Source organism: Camelus dromedarius, chromosome X, assembly GCF_036321535.1.
Source record: "Camelus dromedarius isolate mCamDro1 chromosome X, mCamDro1.pat, whole genome shotgun sequence".
In the NCBI taxonomy this organism is placed as follows: domain Eukaryota; kingdom Metazoa; phylum Chordata; class Mammalia; order Artiodactyla; family Camelidae; genus Camelus; species Camelus dromedarius.
The window spans coordinates 1581876-1599784 of NC_087472.1; the positions used below are offsets into that span (position 1 = coordinate 1581876).

General features: G+C 60.0%; 3 protein-coding genes across 8 annotated transcripts; 1 reads left to right on the forward strand and 2 right to left on the reverse strand.

The window, feature by feature from the left end:
* Positions 1–646: 646 nt before the first annotated feature.
* SSR4 (signal sequence receptor subunit 4) lies at positions 647–4709 on the reverse strand. Of its 3 annotated transcripts, none has more exons than XM_031445053.2 (6): positions 4551–4709; positions 2559–2677; positions 1630–1704; positions 1408–1497; positions 1029–1045; positions 647–829 (listed from the first exon to the last, which is right to left on the reverse strand). In XM_031445053.2, exons 1-6 carry the CDS (start codon positions 4615–4617, stop codon positions 769–771), a joined length of 429 nt encoding a protein of 142 aa, XP_031300913.1. In that variant the 5' UTR covers positions 4618–4709; the 3' UTR covers positions 647–768. The 3 variants fall into 3 exon arrangements, with proteins under 3 accessions (XP_031300913.1, XP_031300908.1, XP_064339359.1); XM_031445048.2 differs by having other exon boundaries at positions 1029–1094; XM_064483289.1 differs by lacking the exon at positions 1630–1704 and having other exon boundaries at positions 1029–1094.
* Positions 4710–4902: 193 nt separating this feature from the next.
* IDH3G (isocitrate dehydrogenase (NAD(+)) 3 non-catalytic subunit gamma) lies at positions 4903–13099 on the forward strand. Of its 2 annotated transcripts, XM_031445046.1 has the most exons (13): positions 4905–5058; positions 8229–8267; positions 8656–8667; positions 8925–9022; positions 9358–9470; positions 10810–10870; positions 10961–11093; positions 11198–11331; positions 11669–11771; positions 11864–12010; positions 12358–12452; positions 12534–12594; positions 12899–13099. In XM_031445046.1, the coding sequence occupies exons 1-13, from the start codon at positions 4978–4980 to the stop codon at positions 12998–13000; spliced, it is 1179 nt and encodes a 392-aa protein (XP_031300906.1). In that variant the 5' UTR covers positions 4905–4977; the 3' UTR covers positions 13001–13099. The 2 variants fall into 2 exon arrangements, with proteins under 2 accessions (XP_064339358.1, XP_031300906.1); XM_064483288.1 differs by lacking the exon at positions 8656–8667 and having other exon boundaries at positions 4903–5058.
* Positions 13100–13139: 40 nt separating this feature from the next.
* On the reverse strand, positions 13140–17897 carry SRPK3 (SRSF protein kinase 3). 3 transcript variants are annotated; one of them, XM_031445045.2, is made up of 15 exons: positions 17695–17896; positions 17493–17623; positions 17242–17350; positions 17021–17108; positions 16633–16720; positions 16003–16109; positions 15758–15923; positions 15648–15673; positions 15016–15145; positions 14692–14931; positions 14501–14601; positions 14026–14133; positions 13888–13957; positions 13715–13807; positions 13140–13573 (listed from the first exon to the last, which is right to left on the reverse strand). In XM_031445045.2, exons 1-15 carry the CDS (start codon positions 17817–17819, stop codon positions 13389–13391), a joined length of 1767 nt encoding a protein of 588 aa, XP_031300905.1. In that variant the 5' UTR covers positions 17820–17896; the 3' UTR covers positions 13140–13388. The 3 variants fall into 3 exon arrangements, with proteins under 3 accessions (XP_031300905.1, XP_064339361.1, XP_064339362.1); XM_064483291.1 differs by having other exon boundaries at positions 13715–13957; positions 17695–17897; XM_064483292.1 differs by having other exon boundaries at positions 13715–13957; positions 17242–17363; positions 17695–17897.
* Positions 17898–17909: the final 12 nt, after the last annotated feature.

Here is a 17909-nt window from a genome sequence, read left to right on the forward strand (position 1 = left end):
CCCACCTGATGCCGAGAAGCGAGAGCATGCTGGGGGTGGGCAACCGGCCAGAGTGTAGGGCTTAGAATGACCACGCCCCAGACAGCTACTGGGTGTGTTGGCTTGTCCACATCCACAACAGAGCGGCGCCCACAGCACTTCCCAAGAAAAGCACAGAAGGTACTTGAGTGCGTGGCTTGTGCCCAGGACTCTGAACACGGGAGCCAGTCTGAAAAGCAGGTGGGGCTGCGTCTCATTGTCCTGCTGACGTCTGGATGGCTGGGATGCTCCTTTCCGGCTTGCCCTGAGCAGCTGCCCCCCCCCCCCAGTGGCAAGTGGTCAGAGGGCCCCTCCCTAAGCCAGCTCAGGTGGGCTGAGTGAAGGCAGGAGAACAAGGCCACTGTATGCCAGAAGACGGTGGGGGAGGGGGACAGCCCCATGGCCCACCCCAAACCACACAGGCCACCCTGAGAGAAGGTGAGCAATGGGTATTGGGCCCAGAAGGCTTCACTGGGGGTTGAGAAGGGAGAGCTAAAGGAGAGGGAAGCAAATGCACACATGGAGGGAAGGGAGCCCCATCCTCACGCAGTGCCTGTGCCATCAAGGTGGAAGGAGGGATGCTAGGTGCCCAGCTCTGTCCACGTGTGGAACTCACGGCAGCACAAGCGAGGAGCCCGTGTCCCCGGTGCCAGTGACAGCCGAGAACTGTTTATTGAAAAAAGCAAGGGGGGCCGGGGCACCGTCCTCAGGCCTGGATGTGGCTCTTGGCGCTGAAGGCCAGGTAGTAGATCACAAGGCCGATGGCGGCAGCCAGTACCTCAGTGGAGACCCAGGGCCCGTTCCAGGTGCCCTGCAAGAAAAGAGACCCCAAAAAGTCAGTCCTCAGGAGAGGGACGGGTGAGGGGGCCAGCCAACCCTGGTCACCCTCCTTACGGGGCACAAAGACACACTGACCAACGATGGCCCAGCCCCCAGCTCCCCGAGAAGGCGAGGTGTGCTGGGTGGTCTGTGCTTTCCCGTGCTGGGGTCAGCCTCTTCAGCCCACTCACCCGATGGTCCACGCTGACTGTGAACAGAGGTGGGATGACGGAAATGTCCTCATTATTTCTCTGAGCCTGCGAGGGAGGTGCTGGGGTCAGGGGGCAATGCTGGGTGGGGTGGGCTGAGGTGGGCAGGCAGGGTAGGAGAGGCAGGAACTCTGGCCAGAGTTGTGGAAAAGAGAAATGGGCGAGAGAAACACGGACGGCACAGGGACGGGGGGTGGGGGCAGGCAGACGAGAAGGCACCCCCCCGCCATCCCCCTCCACATCAGCAAGGTCCCCAGGGGCCCAGCGCTCCAGGAAGAGGGGACTGCAGGGTGGAGACAGCTGCGGAAGTGGGCTCGCCCTCCCCTCTGCAGGCCGGGGTGCTGCTTCTGCGGATCCTCACCTTCCTCAGCAGGCTGTAGGACTCCTCGTCGAAGAATCTCACCTCGTAGGTGCCAGCGTGTGCACTCTTGTGGTCTAGACTCCAGGACACCTGGGTTGGGTGCGTTGGAAAAGGGTAGGCACACTAGACACAGCGCCACCACCCGCAGATTGAGTCCAAGCAGCCCGCCCCTGCTGTGAGTGGGTAGCCTTCCCTCAAAATGACGACCACAGCAACCCTTACCTGATACCGCCCCACGTCTTGGCCCCGGGTAACAGGAAACTGTTTTCCACTTACGTCAGCGTAAAGAGCCATGCTCTGGCAGAGGGAACACAAAGGGAGTCACCTTTTTCCCTCTCTGGCCATCGGCAGAGGCCCCACTGTGCTGCCCACAGCAGCACCTATTGCCTGTGGGTAAGGAGGCCAGCTGGGCACAGCTGGGGACTGTGGTACGTCTGGTGGGAGACACCATACAAGAACCACGGAGGTAGGCCTGCCACAACCCAAAGCCAAACAAGGAAGCCAACACCCACGGATGCTGTCATGGTCTCTCTGCCTCTGTCTTCCCTATGTAGTGGCCACATCTCCCCTATGGCCCAGCCTCCATAACCCACAGCGAGCCTGTTAACTGCGAACAGGGGAGGGATGATCAAAGTGTGTTCGTTTCTTCTCTGAGCCTGGAAGGGGACACTGGGGCCGGGGGTACCCAATGAGCCACCTAAGGAATGTTGTACCTATAAAGGCCCAATTTCCTTCTTTGGGCCTTTAGGATACAGGTTAAGGTCAGGGGCCGAGGCCAGGGCTGCTCAGTCTTAAAATTATGAAACACCCACGTGGACGCACACCTTGGCAAAGAGCAACCAGAAAAGGGATGCAGGGGCCTGGGGGCTGACCCCTGGCTGTCTCTCCCTTACCACATGCTCTTTCAAGACACAGCAAGGAATCTACCTACATTACTGCATGCAGGCAAAGCAGAGCAGGGAGGTCAGAATGTTCCTTAAACATCTTCTAGAATCTGTCCTTGCTGAGCCCCAATCTCTCCTACATCTGAGAACCGAAACCCTTATTCTCCCTCTGTCCACACGGGTCCCTGGGTCTGATCCCCCAAGGTCCCAGACTCACTGTCCACGTCCTGCCCCAGCACCCTCCTGGCTGAACCCCCACTGCCTCACCTGGACCCTGTTCTTGCACGTCAGGGAGATTTCCACGATGAAGACAGTCTCAGTAGAAATGACGGCGTCCGAGGTGGTGTAGTAGGAAGGGGTGATCTGGGGCTCCACACATGCCTCTGCTGTGGGGAGGAGGCAGGACGCCTGGGTAAGGCCCAGCTTGTGTGCACTGGGCTGGGTGGGGGCAGAAAGGACCACCTGGACCCCACTGCCCAGATCTCATCAGCTGAGGATACAAAGGGCCCTATGGACCCTGCCGGGTGGCATCTGGGAGATAAATTCAAATGACCAGTCAGAAGCACAATGGCAAAGGAGGGTGGGGTGGCCTCAAAGGAAGGCAGGGGAGGGGGGACGAGAAAGCTTTGTGCAGGTGGAACCTTAATGCAAGTGAGAAAGTGCAGGTGTGTGTGCCCGTGTGCCCGTGTGTGTGTGTGTATGCGCAGGCGGGGCGGTAGGGGGAGTGCTGTATGGATTCACTGCACAACTCCAGTCTGTGCCTGGACCTACAAACAAGGAAGCCATGCAATGCTTTGGGGCTGCAGCCTGCCCTGGCCTGGAGCACCCCAGAAGCCCAGGGGGCCGGGCTGACCTCAATTCAGAGTCACGCATGGCCCTGAACAGTTTACTGAAGGCATCCCCCATAGATACAAAGCACAGAGCTGCTAGAGATGAAGGAACGGGTCTCTGCCCCAAGACACAGTTGACAGAAGGCCAGGACCAGCCTCAGCATTTCCCGAGAGGAGAAAATGGAAGCGATTCTGGATACAGAAGCACAACTTGTCCCTTTGAACAGGGCTGCCCTGAGAGAAAGGAAGTCACCTGGGCCAGCTCCATGCTGCTAGACACTACAAGGAAGGAAAAGGCACCACCTAAGTCACAAGGTGCCACCTGCTCTATGAACGTGGTGTCCGGGTGGGGCCAAGACCTAGGCTGAGGCAGTTAGAGAAGGCTCGGGGTCTGGACAGTGGGAGGAATTAGCCTGGGGACATGGGTGGGAGGTGGGTCTCAGGAGTCACATCTCGCAGACCCTTCCAGGCTCTGCTAGGCTTGACTTTTTTTCTAGGGACACAGTGGAGCACTGAAAAGTTTTACAGTCAGGTTTGCCCTTTCCAGACATCACTGGCTACAGCACTGGGAGTTCCTAAGTTGCTGGTGAGAAGGGTGCAGGCAGGGAGGCCAGTTAGGCTGGTGAAACACTGCAGGAACCAAGGGTGCTGGCCTGAAGTAGGGCAAGTAAAATGAATGTGCAGAAAGTGCCCCTGACCCAGTCCAAGCCCCCAGACCTGGCGCTGGCTCCTGCAAGGACTCCTAAGCAAACTTGTGGACTCCAGTCTGAGCCCAACCCTGCCACTAAGTGTTAACGGTCTCTCAGAAAAGTGAGTCCACCTGACTGCCTCGGCTCTGCTGAAGAGCCCTATAAGAACACGGCAAGGCCTCAGGGTAAAGATCAACAGTCTGGCCTGGCACTCTAGGCCCACTAATCTTTCCCTCTTCAGTTCCTTTCTAACTAGCCCACACTCTGGGCCCCTCTGCCTGGACCGTCCCTACTCCCTCTCTTCACTCAGAGCTCCCTTCCTGAGGAGGCCTGGTCCCACCGCACCAGGTCAGGTGGTTCCTCTCCAGCAGCCCAGTTTCTCGCCCCGATCGGCCTGTGCTGCAGAGCTTTTCTCCTGCCCGACCCCGCTCTGGGACCGGGAGCTCTTGAGAGAGGGAGCAGGGTCGTGTGTCACTTTCCCTGCTGCAGCTGGGGCCAGGCGCACTGGAGAGGCTCTGGGACTCTTCCTCGCAGGAGCAGACGTGGGAAAGATCTGGCTGCTGGGTAAAGCTGTGTGGTGCAGGGGCGCGTGGTGGCCTTCGCCGCCGCGACCAGAGACCACCTGCCTCTCGGAGAAAGAAGGCCCACACCCCCGCTTCGCCCGCACCCCTCCTCCCGCCCACGCACCACCAGTCGTGGGAGAGAGGCTTGCCAGAAACGAGCTCCGGCCAGGCCGCTACCTGAGCAGCAGGAGAGGCCGGACAGCAGGAGTAGCGCCAGGGCGCCGAGAGATGCCAGCGCCGCCATCGCCTCTTCTCTGCCGAGAGAAAAAGAGAGCGACTCCCCAGAACACGAGGAACAGACAAGGAAGCGCGACGCGTAAGCGGCCGCAGCAGCCAATCGGGCGCCGGCGGGCCGGGCGGGCCTGTGACGTCACTGGCGGCACTGACGTGTCCCCTCCCCAGACCGGGGGCCCAGCTGGCCGCCCCCTCCCAAGATGGCGGCGGCGGCGGCGCTCTCGGCGCCGGAAGAGGGCGTGGGAACCGGCGCGGGCGCGTGCGTGCGCACTGCCGGGCCCCCGCCCTCTCCCGGTACTTGGTGCGCTGCCGAACTCTCGCGAGAGCAGTGTCTGCGCGGCGGGACGTGCAGCGCTTCTCACTTTTCGTCATGGCGCTGAAGGTGGCGACGGCCGCAGGTGGCGCTGCGAAGGCCGTGCTCAGGCCAGCCCTCCTCTGCCGTCCTTGGGAGGTGAGAAAGGGGAACGGGCCCCGGGGAAGCTGGGGTGCTCGCCGACGGGTGCTCGTATTTCGGCGGGGCCGGGCCGGAGGCCGCCGCTCTCGGAGCGTCCTGGGGCCCGATTGGTTGCGGGCCCCTAGAGGGGAGGGGAGAGTGCTGCGGCCGGGGTTGATTGGCCACCTGCGCTGTCAGTGAAGAGGTTAGCCAAAGCTGACTCTGGTCGGGCTTTCCCAGGGGTCTGCATCTTGTGGCAGAAGAGCTCCTGACAAGCGAGGAGAGTGGGCCGCAGCGGGCCAAGTTTCACCTTCCGTGTCCTTGTGGGAGCCCTCCCGAGGCTGTCACGTGTCCCGGCCCGCCTTGCTCTTGCCCTCTGGGGAATCCGTTCTCCCCCCGCCCCGCCCTTCCACCTCGGCTTTCCCTTTCGTGGATCACTTTGCCACCTATTCCAGTGGAGGTGGAGAGTCGGACTTTGCCGGTACCCCAGATGCTTACCTCCCCCTCCGCCCAGCAGGTGCCTGGAATGGGAAGGAGCTAGGGTTCCTGAAGCTGGCGAGTTGGGGAGGCCGAGAGGGTTTTGCTTCCGTCGTTCTCCGTTTAGGATCTTGGTTATTCAGATCTGATTTCTCTCTCTTTACACAGTAAATGAGGATAATTTAGTCCCTGGGTGGGTTGGACGCCATCTGAACCATCAGCAAGTCAGGACTGGCCCTGAGGGACGAAAGGTACCTCCAGGCCTGGCGCCCCCACCGACCCACTGTGTGACCTTAAGGCAGTCTCCTTCTCTTTGGGCTACAGTTTCTGTCTCAAAGGGGTTAGCCAACTCTGACCTTCCCTGTGTGTGTACTTGTGTCCATATTGGGGTGGGGATGGTGGGCAGTTGCTAGCTGGTCGGTGCCTTGCCCTAAGACTGGTTGTCCTGGGTAGGGGAACCTTTAGAGACAGAGCCCAGATCTTTGGTCCCATTAATTGGGACCTTGTGGGGAAACAGGAAGCCGCCATGAGCACTTGATCCAACAGAAACATGCTGAAGAGTGAAGCCTCACTAAGATGTGTAGTATGGCAGCCCTTTGCCTGGAACACATACCCTCCTGCTGGACTCCTTTCTTTCCGTGACACTATCTAAGGATGAGGGCCAACAGTCTACTCTCCTGCTAGGTGAACAAGCAGGAGACCAATGCATATATTCCCTTCTGCCTCATGCTGGGCTCTTAATGGTTAGCTTTACAGAACCTTTGGAACCTCCTAATGGAAGGTGCCTGCATCTGTCCACAGCAAGGCCAGGGGAGTCGCTATCCTGAGAGCTCTTTGGGTCCAAAGCTGGAAGGAACATCTAGCATTGGGACCAGCTGAGGGAGAGGTTCAGCCCTGGTGGTAGTGATGGGATGCAAGATCTGGTTGGGGTTAGTTGCACAGATGCAGAGCCAGGCCTGGTGCTAGTGCTGGCTCATACCAAGGCCAAGTTACCTGCCCAGTGCCGGTGGACTCCAGAGGGCTGTAACCCAGGAGGAATTACTGCTGGGAGCCGCAGGGGTCGGCCCAACATCCTCTCATTGGACATGAGCCTTGAACACTGGTCTGAGGGGCTGGTTGGGTCAAGGAGTGAGTGTGGTTTCGCACGGTCCCTGTGCCTTGTTAGGGACTGAACAGCTCACATACCCCCTCTCGCTTAATCTTTCCAGCAGTCAGGTAAAGTAGGCACCTCTATTCTGTGCATTTCAGGTCAGGGTGGGAAGCTCAGCATGGTTAAGCTGTTTGCCACCAAGAGTAGTGAACGGTGGATTTGGACCCAGGTTTCCCTAGCCTCGAAGCACACCGTATCTTCCTTCGTTTTCCAGTGTGCTCATTCATGCTGGAAATGATTTTTGTGTCCTGGCTCTGGGCCAGGCATTCCGTGGGTCTTGGGATGACAGTAGGGAATCAAACAAACATGGTATCCACTCTCGGGGGCTTAGGGATTGGAGAGGGAGCAAGGCAGTGTCAACCTAGAGAGACTGGTTGGCAGGGAGGGAGTGAGTAGGGTTTTGGGAGTCCAGGGGACCAATAGCTTGGCAGCCTTAGGGCATCAGGGAAGACTTCCTGGAGGAAGGGCAGTCTAAGCCACCTTCTACAAGTTTGAGAGCCTACTCTCAATACAAATAAAGTGAGTCCAGATACTGAGAATTGCTAGAAGGAAAACAGAAAAGCCCCATGTGTGCCTCTGGCTGCAGATCCAGGGGCCCCCTGAATCAGCAGAAACCCCTGGGGCCTCTTGTCCTGTCAACCAGCCCCTTCCTAGCCCCTGTGCTGCCTGAGCTCTGTGCAGGCGCGTCCCTTGTGAACCAGCCAGGGAGAGCCAGCTGAGATAGTCAGCCTCTGCCTGAGCTTTCTAGACTTATAGCAGGAAGGCACGGCTCTTTGGAAAATGGCCACAGTGACTCTGCCTTTAGAGTCAGGCACAGCACCAATGTGACCAAACGTGGCTGTTTCGAGTAGAGGGTTGAGGACATTTGTCACCCACACAGGCCCCGAAGCGGTTTTGCAGGGCTTTACAAAAGATGGTGTCTGCTCTACTTCTAAAAATGGTTGGACTTGCGATTTCGGACTCTCGAGGGCTGTTCCCCAGCGGCGCTCGTCTCTGGGTGGGCAGGGGCTGGATGCTGTCTTCCTTCTGATCTCCACGTTCTGGATTTTCTCCATGTTTTGACCATATGGTGCTTTTGTAATAAGGACACGTGATTAAAAAAATGATTAAATGACCATCATAGTTGTCCTGTGGTTGGTTATAATGATTTCCCTATTGTACCGTGTTTAGTGTGCCAACTTTTCCAAACCACAGACATCACTGAGCAGGAATAATTGGCTAAAAAAGACCAGAAACAATGAAAGGAGGGAAGGGAGATGCAAGCATTTTTTTAAAAAAACTGAGCGTGGACCTGAGGGAGGCATAAAGGGTTGTTACGGCCCTCCGTGGCGCTGCAGTAGGTGGTCTTTGGGAAGTGGCGGCTCTGGAGCTGACCGGGCACCTGCTGTGTGGTGTGGCTTGCTGGCCAGTGGCGCCTGGGGGAGGTGGAGGGCGCGGTGCGCAGGGCCTGTCCGGGCGCGGTGAGGGTGCTCCTCTGCCCCGCCAAGAGCTCAGCAGGCCCTTGCCAGGTTGACTTTCTGGGTTGGATGACAACCCTGGGCATCTGGGTTCTCTTTGCCAGGTTCTAGGTGCCCACGAGGCCCCCCGGAGGAGCTTCTCAGTAAGTACTTGCTGGGGTGTGTGTGTGTGTGTGTGTGTGTGTGCGTGCGTGCGTGCGTGCGTGCGCGCTTGCACGTACAGATGTTTTTGTTTACGCACGTTTGCGCCTGTCTGTGTGTTTCTGTACAGGTGCTTGTGTGTGTGTTTACGTGCATGTGTGTGTGCAGAGTTGTATACGTGCGTGTGCATGCTTGTGTGTGCCATGTCTCTCTGCTTCTGGCCCTTCTGTGTCTTCCCCTTTGAGGTGCAGTCTCCAGAGCTCGCCCACCCCTCCTTACCTGAACTGTGCTAGACAGCGTCCCCAGGGAAAAGACCCCATTCCCCTGGCACACCCTTGTTCCTCCGACTTTGGCTGATCTGTGTCTTTTTCCTTCCTGTCCCCACTCTAGCAACAAACAATTGTGAGTATTCTTCTCATCTGCCTTTTAGGTTTGGGGCTTTTAGTTGCTTTGGGGTTGACCCAAGTCCAGGTGGGGGAGGGGACTGCTTCTGCTGCTGTCCTCCTGTCTGAGGAGCCCCTGCGAGCAGCCCTGTCTGGGATGGGTGGGGCGGGGCGCAGGGGTGAGGGACCCCTAGCTGGCGCCTCACGATCGGCCAGCCCCTAGGGTCAGTGCTGGTGGGAGGAAGGGAGCTGAAGGCCTATCCTCCCCGTCTCTAGCCTCCATCGGCTAAGTATGGTGGACGGCACACAGTGACCATGATCCCTGGGGACGGCATCGGGCCAGAGCTCATGCTGCATGTCAAGTCTGTGTTCAGGTATGGGGCCCCAGACCCAGGAGGGGCCTGGAGAACTTTGTGCCAAGATGGGCAGTAAGCCAATGGCAGGAGGGCTGCAAGCCCAGGCCTTTCGTCCTGGTGCCTGCGATCCTGCCAGGCTGGCCTGGGCATGGGCAAGGTGGAACCAGGCCTGCTAACGGTGTCGAGGGGTGTAAGTGCATCCCCATCAGTTGGTGCAGGTGGGTGCAGTCCCCTCTCAGTCAGAGCTGGGTCAAGGTGGGCAGCAGCAAGGAAGAGACCTCTACGCCCAGTGGTCCAGGCAGACTTCCTGGAGGGGGGCCTGGGGCCGCCGTCCTGACCCTGCTCTGCCGCAGGCATGCATGTGTGCCTGTGGACTTTGAAGAGGTGCATGTGAGCTCCACTGCTGACGAAGAGGACATCCGTAACGCTATCATGGCCATCCGTCGGAACCGCGTGGCCCTGAAGGGTGAGCGCGGGGGCCAGGAGGGGCACCATGTGCGATTCCTGTCACCTCTGAGCTGACACTTGTCCCTGGGACCCTGTTGTGCTGTGTTTCTGAGATCTCGGGGGCACTCGGCTCTGCAGGAGCCTGTCCGGTGACGGGCTGCCCTTCTTCCCTCCTGGGGCAGCCCTCTCTGCTGAAGTCAGGTTGTGTCTGTGTGGATGTTTGTGTTTCTTTTCGGCAGGGGGGAGGTAATTAGGTTTATGTATGTATGTATTTTTTTTTAATGGAGGTACTGAGGATTGAACCCAGGACCTTGTGCATCCAAGCAGGCACTCTACCGCTGACTGTATACTCTCTCCCCTTGCTGAAGTCAGGTTTGACCTGCCAGAGTTTGCACATACAAATGTCACAGAGTTGTAGTTCCCACCCTCTGCCTGCTGCCTTGGCTCCAGCTGGCACAGCTGTGGATGCTACAGACCGGAATTCTACCCTTCTCTGGGTTTTCCTTGGTTTGATCCAAGTTCTTAAACTGTTTCCATCACTCGTTCAGCAGGCTTTAGCCCATCACTTGCTCTGTGTGAGGAGTGAGTGAGCAAAGATGAACCCCGGTAGAGCCCCCGGCACTGGCAGTCCAGTGGAGGGGCTGACATGCCACCCACAGGGTGCCCAAGGCGCTCTGGATGAAGTCAGCCCAGGCAGGGCGTAACTTGGAGGGGCTGGTGGCCCGGGGGTCCCTGAGAAAGGCCTCCTCTGCCTGGCACCCTTACCACCTTCTCTCAGCGGCTGCTGGCCCCCTGCTGCTCTTGCTCTTGGTTCCAGCCAAGGCCAAACGGTGGTCTTTTTCGGGCGACCTCCACCTGCCCCTGAGCTCTTGTGGTGCCTTGATACAGGGCCTGGCGCTAACCCTGGCCAAGGTCACCTTGCTGGTGCCAGCCTAGCCATCATCCTGTTAGTAAGCAAGAGTGGTCACTTTCTATCCAGCCACACCCTGGCCTTGCCATTCCCTGCCCAGGGTCTAGCAAGAGCTTCTGGCTGCCTGCCAATCCTTGTTCATTCATTCATTTGTTCTTTCATTCATTACGTATTGACTGAGTGCCTGCTATGTGCCAGGGGCTCTTTTCGATCCTTGGAACCCATCAGTGAACCAAATGCATGCACACAGCCCCCTTTGCCCTCATGGAACTTACACTGGAAGTTATATTAGAGTGTCCTATGGAGTATTTCTGCTACCCGAAGCTGCTTTCCTCTGCTGTTGGAGCCGCCTTCGGCACATGTTCCCTGGGTCAGAAAGGGGACTGAGGTGCTACGGCTGAGCCAGGGGCCCTCTTTCCAGCCTGCCTGCCTTGCTTCTGTCCTGCAGGCAATATTGAAACAAACCACAACCTGCCGCCATCCCACAAATCCCGAAATAACATCCTTCGGTGAGAGCCAAGTGCCCGGGGTGATGGCCTGGTGGGGGGTGCCCGCAGAGAGTCCTGGCACTGACTGGCTGTTTCTCTCTGTGCCCCCAGTACCAGCCTGGACCTGTACGCCAACGTCATCCACTGTAAGAGCCTGCCGGGAGTGGTGACCCGGCACAGGGACATAGACATCCTCATTGTCCGGGAAAACACAGAGGGCGAGTACAGCAGCCTGGAGCATGAGGTGGGTCATGGGGCGGGGATGTAAAGGCTGTGCCTGAGGGAAGCTTGTGTTAGAGGGCAGGCTTGGACAGGGTATAGGTCTCTTCTCTGTTGTCCCCTTCTCAGAGTGTGGCTGGAGTGGTGGAGAGCCTTAAGATCATCACCAAGGCCAAGTCCCTGCGCATTGCGGAGTACGCCTTCAAACTGGCCCAGGAAACAGGGCGAAAGAAAGTGACAGCTGTACACAAGGCCAACATCATGTATGCCTTCCACCCCACCCGACCCCACCCATTCTGCAAGCAGCCCTGAGGCAGCTGGATTGAGCAGCCTACCTGGGCCTGCTTTCAGGGACTCATGCCCAGGAAGGACTCCAGCTACCCACCAAGGGGCCAGGCTCAGGGGTGCGCCTATTGCCCACGCCCCAGCTGTGGCCTCACTGCCATGCTGCACACTTTGCGGAGGTGGGGTGGGATTGTGCCCATTCTGCAGATGGGACTGGTTATAGATTAGAACCTAGCCTCCTGTGGCTGTCTGCACACCCCAACCCTCCGGCTGATGGTTGCAGTGGCCAAAGTGGTGTCCTGGGTCCCCCACTAGGAAGCTGGGCGATGGGCTCTTCCTCCAGTGCTGCAAGGAGGTGGCAGCTGGCTACCCCCAGATCACCTTTGAGAATATGATTGTGGACAACACCACCATGCAGGTAGTTAGCCTGCCACGCTGCGCGGCCCCCTGCCCCGGGCTCCTGGGGCTTCTTGTGCTCAAGCTCCTGTCTGGCCCCTTCTTGCCCCACAGCTGGTGTCTCGGCCCCAGCAGTTTGATGTCATGGTGATGCCCAATCTCTACGGCAACATCGTCAACAACGTCTGTGCAGGGCTGGTCGGAGGCCCTGGCCTCGTGGCCGGGGCCAACTATGGCCACGTGTATGCTGTGTTCGAGACGGTGAGTGCTGCTAGCAGTGCCAGGGCCGCTGGCCTCTTTGAATTGTAAACTGTAGCTCACGTAGCATCCAGTGTCATCCGCTGAAAGTGGATGATTTAGTGGTTTTTAGAATAATACAGAGTTGTGCAGCCATCACAACTAATTCTCAAACATTTTCATCTCTCCAAAGAGAAATCTTGTCCTCGTTAGCCGTCAGTCTCCTGCTGCCCTCCTCCCCTGCCCCCGGCACGGAACTCACCCACCCTCTGTCTCTGTGGATTTGCCTGTTCTGGGCTTTCTGCATGAATGTAGTCTGCACTCAACATTCTTATATTCGCCACCCCCCTCTCCCATCTTGCCTCTTCCAGGCTACAAGGAACACGGGCAAGAGTATCGCCAATAAGAACATCGCCAACCCCACGGCAACGCTGCTGGCAAGTTGCATGATGCTTGACCACCTCAAGTAAGTAGCTTCTTGATGTGGGCTGTCTGCCGCTGGCCAGCCTTGCGTTCCGGAGGCCTGAAGTCTGATTTTCCTCCTTAGGCTACACTCCTACGCCACCTCCATCCGCAAGGCTGTCTTGGCATCCATGGACAATGAAAATGTGAGGCTCTTCTCCCCTCACCTGCCTCCTCCCCAGCAACCTCCTCCCCGCCCCTAGCTCAGGTTGAGCTGATAGGACATCTGAGGGTCTGGAAGTGGTGACCTGGCACTTCCTGCTGCCCCCAAGGGGAGGGTGGTACCAAGTAAGGGAAGGCTTCAGGGCCTTAGCTGGGACTGCTGTCCTCATGGCGCTTTCAGGCCCTGTAACCCAGTGGAGACAGTGGCCAGCCCTGGGCCGCCTGCCAGGCAGGGCTGAGGTATTGGTGGAACCCTGCTGTGTGACCAAGCTTGCCTACCTCCCACAGATGCACACCCCGGACATCGGGGGCCAGGGCACCACATCGGAAGCCATCCAGGACATCATCCGTCACATCCGCATCATCAATGGCCGGGCCGTGGAGGCCTAGGCTGTCCCTGGGACTGTGTCCGCCCCCTCTCTAGATCCCCTTCGCTCCCCCAGCACCCTAGTGAGTGGGTAGACCCAGAATAAACCAGCTTCTGCCCCAGTTCTTGGCCATATGTTTCTGTCACTCCAGGACGCTGGTGTTTCAGGTCACACTTTATTAAGAAAAGAAACAGCACACTTCTTATTCAGAATGCCCTCTGTAAGGATTGAGGGCAGGACAGATTTTGAAATGTCGGCCTGGCCCCGGCATCTGTCTGCCCTGCTGACCAGGGTGGGAGAGGGCAGCTCGCGCAGGGTGGCAGGAACTGTCCTGCTTTCCCTCAAGGCACTGGGGGTGGGGGGTGGGGGCAGCCGGGCCCACCCCAAGCTGCCCAGGGCGCCAGTGGGGCCTAGGGATTGAGCCAAGGGTGCTGGAGGCAGTCAGCCGCGCTGGCCCGCTTTTCCGGGATGTACTCCATCATGGGCAGCAGGAATGCGCTGAACTGCGTGGCCTGCTCCAGGGGCCACTCGTACTTCTCCATGAGCACTTCGTACAGGCCCCAATGCTTGAGGTTGTGGATGTGCCGCAGCTCTCCTAGGGGTGGGCCAGGGGCCTCGGGTTAGGTTCCACCAAGGGGGGGGCCTCTGGTCTGGGACCCATCTCTCCCACTGTTTCAGAGCCCGGGTCCCCACCCTACCCCCTACATCCACGTGGCCCGAGCCTGCCTGGCCCCACCTCTCCGGTTGAAGAACTCTCGGGAGTAACGGCCTGAGAGGGCAAAGGCTGGGGGGATGTCTCCCAGAAGCTCCACGATGTGGGCGATATGGTCTGTGGACAGAGAGGTGGCTGGGAGGTAGCTTGGCAGCCGGGAGGCCCCAAGGCTGAGCCCAGGGCTTGCCTCCCCCTACCCTCATCACGACTGTAGTCTTCTCCAGAGTGCGGCTCGAACAGGTAGTCACCGGTGGCCAGCTCAAAGGCCTGGAAGAGGAAGAAGGTGAGATTGCTGGCTGGTGGGCCAGCCCTGGGCAGGGGTGGCCGAGGCCTACCATGCATGCTGTGCTCCAGATGTCGGCTGGGGGCCCATACTCGGCGCCGATCAGCACCTCCACGGCCCGGTACTGCCGCGTCTGGATGTCCTCGGTGAAGTGCTTGTGCTGGAAGCAAGGGGAGCCCTGGGGGAGGAGCTGGGGCCATGCTGGCCTGCCCTCGATGCCCCCACTCGTCTCCCAACTCCTCTGGGCTGTGCACCCAAGGAGCTCACTGGGGCTTGCTCTGAGCCTCAGGGTCCCCAGATGTCCTGCCAGGGCCTGGCCAGGAGACCCGAAGCTGAGGGTGGCCCCTTCCAAGGGGCCCCCCACCCCCTGCTGTGGGCCCAGTTTTGCTGACCGGGTGTGACCAGTGCTAGTTTGGGCTCAGTCCTGAGACCACGGCATGAGGCAGACGCAAGTCTGGCCGGGCAATTGCTCGGTGAGCCCCTGGAACAGGCCTGTGACTCTTTCGTAGCAGGGCGCCCGCTCATACCACCCAGCAGGCGTTGCCCAGATCTGCGATCTTGATCTTGATCTTGTCTGCATTTTGGGGCTCTAGGGGGTTCACCAGGAGGTTCGAGGCACCAAATGGTGCTGGGGAAGCAAGAGAAGGGAGAGATTCTGAGCTGGCCCGGCCCCTCCCAGCCCTGTCCACCTGCCACCCCCTGGCCCCGCCCAACTTACTGCTGGGTGACAGGATTCCCCCAGTCTCCCGCTGGTTGGAGGAGCCTGAGAGGATGGAGCACGAGGCGGGAGAGAAGAGGGAGCCCGAGAAGCCTGAGGTCTGGGAGCCGGGGCTGAGGCTGCGGTTGCCCCCTGGGGCAGGGGAGGAGGAGGCCGGGGAGGGGCCGGCCTGGGCACCCCCGGGGTGGCAGCCAGAAGAAGAGGTGGAGCCGCTGCCCCCCTCCAGTCTCGAGCCACAGTCTGGGGATACGGGTGGAGGGGGTGTGTGAGCAATGCCCTGCAACACGCTCGCCGGGGATCCCCGCACCCGCTCTGGTCCCTCACCCTCTGCCTGGGCCGCCGCCTCCATGGCCTCCAGCCTCTGCAGGTCCCGTAGCCGCTCCTCCAGCAGCCGCTTCTGCTGTTTCCGTTTGCGCCTCATCTTCTTCCTCTTGTTTTTTGACAGCTTACCGGTCTGCCATTAGAGCCCTGGTCACTCGGGGTTCCCGTCACGGGTTCCCTGACCAGCTGAGCCTCTGCCCGTGGCCCACACGCCCCTACAGGGGACGAGGCCTACGGGCCCCATGGCTCCAGGGACACCAGAACGTGGCACCACCCCACTCCAGCCTACCTCCTGACACTCACCCTCCCCTGCCTCCTGTCCCCAGAGCTCAAGGTTGGGGAGGAACCAACGGGCCTGCCCATTTCTGGTTGCCTGCCTCCCCTGGGGGCAGCTCTGGCCCCTCCTGGCCTTCGACACTGTGTCCTTCCACTGAGGCAGTGGCGAGTCCAGCAGCTCCCCAGGGCAGTTTGGGGCATGTGACCCACCCTGTGTATCCCCCACATCTGGGCCACCCAGCCTTTTTGCAGTTGCCACTGTGGGAATGTAGGGAGGGGTGGAACCAGAGAGGCTGAGGAAGTGAGCTTCGAGGAGATGGAAAGATGAGGCCTAGGAAGGGAGGGCTGCCCCAACTTACCACGACCTCTGGGGGAGCAGTGCTGACTAGGGGGCAAGAGAAAGGAGGAGAGACTCAGGCTGGGGCTCAGGCCCATAGGCCCACCCTGGTCCCACTTGGGCTCTCGGTACCTGTGGAGCGGGATGGGGGCGGTGCCCCTGACTGCTGCCACTCCATGGCCTCAGCGGCCAGGCGCCTGATGTAGGCATCACCCACACACAGCAGGATGTTCTCTGGCTTGATGTCCGTGTGGATGATCTTGCATTTGGTGTGGAGGTAATCCAGGCCGTGCAGCACCTGGGGAGAGCCACTCAGCTCTACCAGCCCAGCCCTGGCTGCGACACCATCCTCTTCATGCAGGATGGGTGATACTCACCTGCCTCACAATGCTCTTCACACAGGGCACGGGCAGGCCCTGGTAGTTGGACTTAATGATCCACTTGAGGAGCTGGTGGCCCAGGACCTCCAGTACCATGCATACATCTGGGGCCAGGAGTGAAGGGCAGCCAGGCGGCACACAGCTGGAGCACAGGCCCTGCCCACCCTCAGCTGGGGTGGGGGTGCAATGAGGCTCGAGTGCAGAGCTGGGACTGGACAGTCCTGGTGATAACCACTATCCCTGTGTCATTAGAGTGTCCCGTCACCTTCAGCTGTGCCAGTTGGGAGGGTACGCTCTGTGGTCATCTTTGGGAGAGGGCACTGGAGGAGTAGACACAGCCCTCAGAGCAGCCCCAGTCCAGGGCTGCCAAAGAGCCTGTGGACAGCCCCCCAAACGGAAGGCACTGCCACAAAGGCAGCCCCTGCTACTTGGGGGTACCCCAGCCACACCCATGGATATCCACTGTCCCCTACACTTAACACAAATCCTCAAACTGGTGGGGGTAGTTCACGGAGTAGTGCCACTGACAGGGACGAGCCCCATCCCCATCCTGCAGATAGCAAACTCCAGGGCTGCGGGCGGGTGGCTGCCACTGTTGCACCGCTTTAATCAGTCTGCAAAGGATACGGACTCCATTAACCCCTGAGATCCTGAAGTCGTCGATGAGCTGGACAATGGTTTCTCTTTTGGGGTCACTGGGGTCACTGTCTCGGACCTAGGGCAAAAGCCAAGGGGCCACAGATGGTTCCATCCTGCCCCCCACCAGCTCCTCCCCCCCCCCAGCGGTCCCCCCGCACCTCTGGTCCCCTCTCCTGCTCCTGCTGGGCCCTGTAAGAGGCTGCCTGCCCCTCCCTCGCCCGCTCCTCCAGGTCCTCCCACACAGGCAGAGCCAGCTGGAGCCTGCCCCTCTGGGAGCCCTGCCCCGCCCTGCGGAGCCCCGGCAGGCCTTGCACCCACATTGCCAGGCCCTGGGCAGCTCCTGGGGAGCTGGGAGCCGGCAGGGGAGGCGCCTCACACATTTCAGGAGCTTGATCTCATCCACAGCTGTCTCCGTGTAATGCCCTGCGCTCTTCACCACCTTCAGGGCCACGAAGCGCTTGCGCCTGCAACACCGAGACCCGCGTCAGTGGCTGGCGCTGCAGGCGAGACCCATGGGGCCATTGTGGTGGCCCCAACTGCGTCCAGAGGCAGGAGCCCAGCTGGCATTGGGCCCCAGGGGGCAGAGGGGGCGCTCACTGGATGTCCCAGCAGAGCCAGACGGTGGAGAAGTGTCCCCAGCCCAGCTTGCGCACCACGTGGTACCGCCCATTGAACAGGTCGCCGATCTTCACAGGATAGTAGCCGCCTGGGGAAGGGAGCTGCTGGAGCACAACGGGGACGTCGCCTTCCCCCGTGCCCCGGGACAGCCCAGGCCTGCTGTGCCCCGGCCCACGTGGGCTGGCTCTGGCACCCTCCTCCTCCTGGGCTGCACCAAGGCCAGGCCTCACCCTTGCAGTAGTCCTTGGGGTCCTCCTGCTCCTCATCATCGGAGCCCAGCAGCCCCTGCAGCATCCGTGGTGCTGGCGTGGTGGGGGCAAGTTCGGAGCCTGAGGACTCGGGCCCGCAGGAGGCCTGTGAGCTGTGGGTGGGGTAGGCGGGCGGTGAGCGTGCGAGGTGCCAGGGGCCCCGGGCCTCTGGGCCAAGCCCTACCTGCTGCTGCTGCTGCCGCTGTCCCCGCCGCCACCGCCCCTGCTGGCGCTCATCCCCGCTGCGCGGCCCGCAGCTCCGGCGCCCCGGGCGGCTGCTCCTGTGGGGCCCGGCCGCGGCCCGCGCATTTATAGCCTCTGCCGGCCGCTGATCTCACCCGCCTTTATAAATAGCCTCCCAGCTGCTCGGCTGTGGGCAAGGTATGCAGCGGGGAGGGG

Coding starts and splice junctions, on each gene's coding strand:
- SSR4 (XM_031445048.2), bottom strand. CDS start 4,617: ATGGCGGCGCTGGCATCTCTCGGCGCCCTGGCGCTACTCCTGCTGTCC. Junction 1,498..1,629: donor AAGACGTGGGGCGGTATCAG/GTAAGGGTTGCT, acceptor CACCCAACCCAG/GTGTCCTGGAGTCTAGACCA. Junction 1,095..1,407: donor CCTACAGCCTGCTGAGGAAG/GTGAGGATCCGC, acceptor CCTCCCTCGCAG/GCTCAGAGAAATAATGAGGA.
- IDH3G (XM_031445046.1), top strand. CDS start 4,978: ATGGCGCTGAAGGTGGCGACGGCCGCAGGTGGCGCTGCGAAGGCCGTG. Junction 10,871..10,960: donor TCCCGAAATAACATCCTTCG/GTGAGAGCCAAG, acceptor CTGTGCCCCCAG/TACCAGCCTGGACCTGTACG. Junction 11,094..11,197: donor ACAGCAGCCTGGAGCATGAG/GTGGGTCATGGG, acceptor TCCCCTTCTCAG/AGTGTGGCTGGAGTGGTGGA.
- SRPK3 (XM_064483291.1), bottom strand. CDS start 17,819: ATGCGCGGGCCGCGGCCGGGCCCCACAGGAGCAGCCGCCCGGGGCGCC. Junction 16,721..17,020: donor AGATCAAGCTCCTGAAATGT/GTGAGGCGCCTC, acceptor CTTTTGCCCTAG/GTCCGAGACAGTGACCCCAG. Junction 15,146..15,647: donor CTGCTCCCCCAGAGGTCGTG/GTAAGTTGGGGC, acceptor CTCTAATGGCAG/ACCGGTAAGCTGTCAAAAAA.